This window comes from Pristis pectinata, chromosome 14 (genome assembly GCF_009764475.1).
Source record: "Pristis pectinata isolate sPriPec2 chromosome 14, sPriPec2.1.pri, whole genome shotgun sequence".
NCBI lineage: Eukaryota > Metazoa > Chordata > Chondrichthyes > Rhinopristiformes > Pristidae > Pristis > Pristis pectinata.
In genome coordinates this window covers 37432455-37439840 of record NC_067418.1, presented here as the reverse complement: position 1 = coordinate 37439840, position 7386 = coordinate 37432455, and the positions used below count along the sequence as shown (strand labels likewise).

The window sequence follows — 7386 nt, the reverse complement described above, 5'->3', positions numbered from 1 at the left end:
TTGTAAAAAGGCCAGACCAAATGCAAATTGTAGTGACAGAAGCTGGAGAGTATATGAAAATTGTTTTCCAAGTCCTTCAAATCTGAAAGGAAATGAAAAAGAAAGAGTTGTGTGAGAAATACCAAGACAATTGCTGGCACCTTGGTAGGAACTTTAAGGGGACCCAATGTACCACCCACTATCAGTTGCATCATCCTGAGGTGGGCAACATGAAAAAAATACAAAAAGACCTGAATTGCTTATGCAATACACTGTCACCCAATGGAAGCTATATGATAAATGTACAGTTAACACTGCATTGTTTGAGCTAGAAATTGTTTCTGCTTGCTGTTGATCTTTATTTACATGCATAGTGTTAGAAGCAATCAGAAACCCTCACTTCACTGCATTTACAGAAACCTTTAAAAAAAGCTCTCCAAATTTCTCTTCATTTGTTGAAGGGTCCAAGACGTGATGCACTTAACACATCAGATGCAGTATGACCTGCTGGGTGTTTCCAGCATTTTCTGTTTTTATTCCATGTTCCTGCTTGTTCTTCAAGGGAAAAAAAATCGTTTTTCCTTTTCACTTACATTTATCTCCTTTGATGCACTCCCTTGTTTTTTCCCAGTTCTCTTTCTGTCTCTATTTCTTTTGACTATAACTCATTCCACTTCCAGCTTTTGTTTTCCTTCCTTCTTTATCTTCTTCTTCCTTTGCTTTGAGGGGTAATACCTTGCACACGCAGTTCAAAATTTATCATCAACACCACCATATTTTTAATGCATTGATCTTCCAGTAGTTCACAACCAGATACAGTGTGGTGTTGACAGTGAGATGGGGGTCCAATTAACACATTTGTCATCAGACCCACATTTGCAGCAATTTTTATACCACTACTTCATCTTTATTGTGGCATAGCTCATTTGAATGTGTTTTAACTCATAAAAGTTCAGAGTAGAAGAGTAAAATAGTAATGCAAAAAGACTCAGAACTGAGGATTCTCCTACATTTATTTCCAGCAAAGCCAAGCAATGATTTTCCATAATTCCATACTTCCTTACGTCATAGCTGGAGACCATTTCAATCCATCGAGTCTATGCCGGTTCACAGAGGCATCTCATCCCCTCACTAATTTTCCCTGCATTCCATTCTCCCCACATTACAGTCAAGTCCTCCCAGATTCCACCACTCAGCTACACTAGGGGGAGTTTACAGTGGGCAATTCATCTACCAACCTGCACATGTGTGGGATGCAGGAGGAAACCAGAGACCCAGAGGGAACCCACACAGTCAGAGGGAGTACTTACAAATTCCAGACAGACAGTACCCCAGGTAAGAATTGAACCCAGGTTGCTGTGAGGAAGCAGTTGAATTAACTGAATGACTGTGTTGCCCCAATCTCAGATGCATCTGCTGTCGACTGCATGCAATTGGGTTTCAATGATCTTTTGCAGTTTCCACCTGGACAAGTCTCCAGTCATCCTTCAATTCTCAAACACGAGTAACTACTAACTCCACTTATTAAAAGGACTGTTCAGTTTGAGAGCAGATGCTCAGATGAATCAGGAATGAAAGTCATTTTCCTGCTGTTGTAGGACAATCTCAATTTGCTTTTAACTCATCCTCACTGAAACCTGCATATATCAATAAAAGCATAATCATTTTTCTAACAGATTATTGAAAATGTGTGCCTGATGTGGATGAATGGTGATTAAAAAAATTCAAGGTTCATATTTAAAGAATAAATAAATAAATAGCAACTGGAGTTAACTGGAAACTGGGGTGTTCTGGGGGTGCTGCGACCAACTATTTTGCTTATCTCCCAGCTCAATATTGAGTAGGGGCCACATTAATACAGAAGTACCTAATGATAGGCATTCCCGGGATAATGTGGTCCAGGTTCCCCTGTAGTTTGAGGGCTATAAGGAAAGTGTGCCATCCCACGTGGCTCTGACATGGAAATCACATCAAGGTCACGAGTCATTCACAACAAGATGCGCCCAGTTGAATTTTCTGAATGATGACCCAGGAATGGTCATTATCATCTTTCACTAATGGAAAAATCAATTTTTAATTGCATGACATTGGAAAAAACATTATTATGATTTAGGCCCAATTTAAGTTTATACCCATTCTCATTAAATTTGGAGGAGCCTTTTGCTAATTGGCATTAGCAAAATGAGCACGACATTGTACATGTTAACTGCTGCGATATGCCCATTGAGAAAGCTCCAAGCCCCAGAGCCTTATTATTCCAGGATAAACAACAACTGTCCTAGATTCCACGGGAAAGCAAAAAAATGCAGCTCCTGGCAATCAGAAATAAAAACAGGAAATGTTAGAAATATCCAACAGGTCAGGCAGCATCTGTGGAGAGTGAAACAAAGTTCTGATGACAGGTCTTGGATCTGGAACATTAACTCTGTTTCTTTTTCGACAGCTGAGTTTGCCCCAGATTCAATGTTCTATGTTCAGTTAGCTGGGTTCAACTGTGACCGTGTTTTCAGAGTGAAGCTGATTTTAATGTCCCTGCATCAGGGAAGGAAAAATTCAACCAGGATTAAGTGACTTCTTATGGAAAGTGTGTGTGATATTGGCTGAGGATGAGAATGGACAGTAATTAACCCCTGGCTTTACATGCATATGCTTACATGTGAGGAAGGGCCACTAGCATAATATTCAAAACTGTTCTTTGTATACACAGATCTGTTCCCCAACAAGAGACGCATGTTCAGGAAAGGACAGGAGGAATGTGTCCCTGGGTGAGCTGTTAAAGACAATACCTAAAGTAAGTAAATAACTGGTGCCTGACACTCTTCATATTGCATGAAATCTGGCATTGTAGAAGTTTGCAAAATGTTGAATATGCAGGTGTATAAAATGGTCTGAAACAAAATACCTACTTATAGGACACAGAAATTTTTACAGGCAGTTTCTCGAATAACATGAGTGTGCATTTCAGCCTATGCCCCACATGTGAGAGACAGCAAGTCTCTTCAATTTCCTCTGACCAGCACAAACCAATTGCCTGCTCTTATGACTTACCTGACTGCTGAACTGTCAGTCTCCAGGCTGCGTGATCTTCTTCAGCCTAAAGCAAGCAAACTGATTCCCTCCAGACACTTGTTTCAAGTAGGCAGCTGGCCTATTAAATAAATAGTCTGCCATCTCCTCTATTGAACGCATCATCCCAGAGCTATAAGCACGAAAGCTAATTCATCAAAGAGAGGAAGTTCCTTATTCCCTGCCCCTTGTTTAAACGTGGAAAGGCCCCAGTAGGAAAAGCATGCATGCAAATCTCCTGATTGTACTATCCCTCATTACTCTTGCAGTATTATGGTTAAGTAATATATGGCTAATTTTTGTTCTCCTTCTCCTCACCAATTTTACTTGTAGCATCTTGACATTAATGAGGGATAGACCCACCCCAATAGCATATGTCTACACTACCCAACTTAAAGGATACACACACCCAACTTCTATTGCTCCTGGGGAAGCCTATATCAGGAGAATGGCTGCCAGCCTTTTGCTACTGCCCAACCACAATAGCAAGAAGGTTCCATTCCTGCGAATTTACTACAGCACTTGGAGAAAATAAGCAATCGCCTCCTTAGGATAAATTGGCTTTGCTGAGCTGCTGCTGATCCTTTGATCCAAGAGGGAGCTGAGTGTTAGTCCTACTGTTAATTTCTTCTGATTCCCCGAGGTTGGTCCTCCCTGGTATATCTGTAGATGGATGTTTAAAACAGGGGTGAATTATTAAACCTCTGACCCAATCTACCTTTTCCCCACAGAGTGTTATGTTAAAGTGACCCTTCATATGTTTGGTTTGTCTCCCAAGTTGCTTTAAAAAAACTATAAGAGAATTCTTCATCCAGTCTCCCATTAACTACTGGATACCACCTCTCCTCTTTCAAGGATGGACCTGAATCTAGGCAGTTTTATCAAGAGGTAAAATTCACCATCCAATCTCATCAGGCATGAAGTAAGCTTGGGTATCATTAGTAGAAAATGTGTGGCAGCAATCATTCCTCCAAAAAGAATTCTGCACTTTGTGACAGCTACATTACCTTATGAATAATAACATTTATAATTAAACACATTTTTAAATTATAGATAGATGTTAAGACTGCATATGAACCTCTGGTGATAAGTAACAGCCTTCCCAGCCTGTCATAGAGCACTACCACTCCGTACTCACTCATCGATTGTTTGAAAATGAGCCAAGCACCTGATGTTTCCAGTCTGACTCTCCTGATTTGTCCTTGGAGACCACAGGGAATTCATCAATGCAAGACTCACATTATTGAAAACAAAAATAAATCAAACCATGCAGGCAGTGACCGATTTAATACAAAATTTATTTCATGCTCGAACTTTTTTTTTGCATATTATATTGTGCATGCACGTATTCAGAACTAAATTGCATACAGTGCTGAAGTATTGATTCCAACTTTAGGAGACCAAATTAGAGTGAAGTCACTCGCTGACTTGGACCAGTAGTCCTGCCATGGAAAACGGCGTAGATAAATTGGTACTGTTCAATGAAATGCACACTTCCTAATTTAGAGTCTGCAAGTCTGAAATATACACTTATAAATGCAAAGAGGCTAAGACCATCTGGATGAAGAGTTAATATTTATAGATACACATGATGTCCAGAAAATACAAGATTACTAGCATGCCAACCTAATCAGATACAGGGGCAGAAGTGCTTTCTGAATACATAGTTTTAACGGCTTGTTTCAGATGGAGATCTGAAGCACGGATGAGTGGTCAATATGACCAATCGCCATCTACATACAGTTTTCTCTAATCTTGCACTGTTTCATGAATAATACAAAAAAAGCTATCCATTGCAAATAAATATAGTTAATTCTTACATTATGATCACATCAAAGTTTTGTAAAAGTAAAGTATTTTGGAAGGAAATAGAACTTCTGATTTAAAGGTTAATCATAGAATTACAGTTTCTATAACATGCAGTTCATGCTAGCAAACAAATACAAATCTTCTACCTTTTTTTGGAAACATTGGGCTTTAGAAAGCCTGCATTTCTGGGTCAAATCTGTTACACACATGGTCCTTAGAAGCCTGTTCGGCTTGAAGTAGCTTTGCTTGTCCTAAAGAGGTGGGTCTTCTTTTCTTGAAATGTTCCCAGTGGACAGATAATTGCCCACAGAGCGTCCAATTCTGTCCCAGCTCATTAAGTTACTCTGACTGCCCCTGCTTGCATATATTTAGCAATGACAGGGCTGCCTTTGCAGAAATCTGCATGCAAAGAATACAGTGAATACTTGACCTTTTTTTCCCTGCCCTTCAATATAAATGTGGCATTTTGTTTCTGCTTAAAAAAAATATAGCTACATGCAGAGGGGGCAGTATCCTTCTTCTAAAGACCTTCACATGCACCCAGATTAACTGGGACCTCTAAAGAGTATTGCTCGCAATCAGTTTGGCTTCCATGCAATGGCACCTCAAACTGCATGTTTGTGTGAACTCCCTCAGGGTCATATGGCTCAAAAGATCCTGAGAAAGAAATCTCAAACGTTGACCAGGTGCACCAATAAACATAAATGTTACCCATTTCCAAAGATCCAGTGTTTTCACAAATGGACAAATGCACACCCAAAGCAGTGGGCTGAATCATCAATTATTGGGAACTGCATGTAGCTGCATTATTTCCATCTATGCACCAAACACATGTAGCATACAGACCACTGGTGCTATCATGTGCCTGTGCGATCCCATTTAGAAATTAACGAGGATTGTCCCACCTAATGTCAACAGTAGAATCACCAGCAGCAAGGTGCTACCTAGAGACATGCAATCTTCAGACTTATTACCTGGTTTTATGCAAGACAGTATAGGCTGTAGGACTAAAGCTTTGGACCATTCTCAGCTACTAATCCATGCTATAAAATGGATGGTATGGGAGACGGAGAAAGCCTCAATGGACAAGGAGAGCTGTAGAGCGAAGAAGACACTGAAGGCAATTTTAGTATATTTCTGCTCATGCCAGCTCTGTTGCTTAGGCTCCTTGAGTTTTCAAAACCTTTATGTAGGAAAAATGCAAAGTACAGCATTGGATCAACAATAGAATGGATAATGATGAGTCTACATCATTGCCAGTCTGATAAAGCATCTCCATGCACTTGCATGCTCAGAGTAGTATCACTGTTAATGAAAGACAAAGAGAAGTGGTTACTAGGGATTGCTTCTACATCCCTAAGTTAACAACCCTTATTTCACCAGGGATTGATTTCTAAGAAAGAACTCAGGTGATGTGATAGACTATGTTGGATGTGGTATTACTTTGCTAAACAGTCTATAGTGTTGTTACTCTGAGCTATTAATTTTTGGGTTTTTTTTTGTATTTTAATTTACCACTTCTGGAGTTCTGCACTGTCAGTTTTAGGGCAAATTGCTACTTCAGCACAACTAATAGGTTAAAAAATTGTTGATGCTATCATGTTCTCATGTTATTCCTGAGGTGGCAATATTTCAGTCAAATACACCAAACCAAAGTACAGCAAACAAGGAACCTAAATCTAACCATCCTGCAATCAACTGCCAAGTCCAATTCCACCCAGCTTCTGCTGTCTACAGGTATGCATCAACTTCTTATGCACCTGCATATGTTTGCCTTATTGAATATTTACCGTAGGCTGATTATGTGAAGCAGTTGGGCTTTTATTGCATGAGGTGGGGGAATATTTGCACAAATAAAAATTACTTTGTGACTGGTGATGCTGTTACAGCTGGCAATGCTGACTCTAAAACAGAAGCTGTGTGCCAGGTCAAGATGGAAAACACAATCTTTTAAGATTTATACTGATATGTGCAAATACTCTGAGGGAGACCAACCAGGGCAATACTGTTTTGAAACTAAGTTTTGATTAGAAAATAAGAATACAGAAATCAATTGAGCAGATGCCACGTTGTACAGAATCATGGAGTTGTTCAGCATAGGAGCCCACTTGGTCTGCATCATGGAATTTTTCGAAGGTAGGGGTTTCATTGTAGTAAATGAGAAAGAGTACCCTTTTTAAGAATCTATATGTTAGGAGCCGGGGAAATTGATATTAATCCAAACAATTACCATAGCAACCACTCTGGCTCAGTAGGGATATTGGTGGAAAATTCTTTCCAGAGGTTCTTATGCATTGCTTTCAAATCAGACTTGTTATGTGAATTTTGAAGAGTGGAGGAAAGGAATGGCAGTGTTGAAGAAACAATAATTTCCAGTCAGTATTACCTGAATTCAGCATCACTGATTCAGATAGTATGGTAACTCATAGTCTCAACTGAACACTACCCACAGAGCAGCAATCTTTCCATTTCCCATACACTCCAGAGTGTGAGACTGCCAAATCAGAGATGGACCTTGGAGCATAATGCCTA

General features: G+C 39.7%; 1 protein-coding gene across 1 annotated transcript in view; it reads right to left on the bottom strand.

Moving 5' to 3' along the window:
• Positions 1 to 4325: 4325 nt before the first annotated feature.
• Positions 4326 to 7386, bottom strand: part of LOC127577751 (potassium voltage-gated channel subfamily C member 1-like) — a 55848-nt gene continuing 52787 nt past the window's right edge. The window contains 1 exon segment of the mRNA XM_052029277.1: positions 4326 to 5253. Within this exon segment, the coding sequence (XP_051885237.1) occupies positions 5189 to 5253 (65 nt within the window). The 3' untranslated portion in view covers positions 4326 to 5188.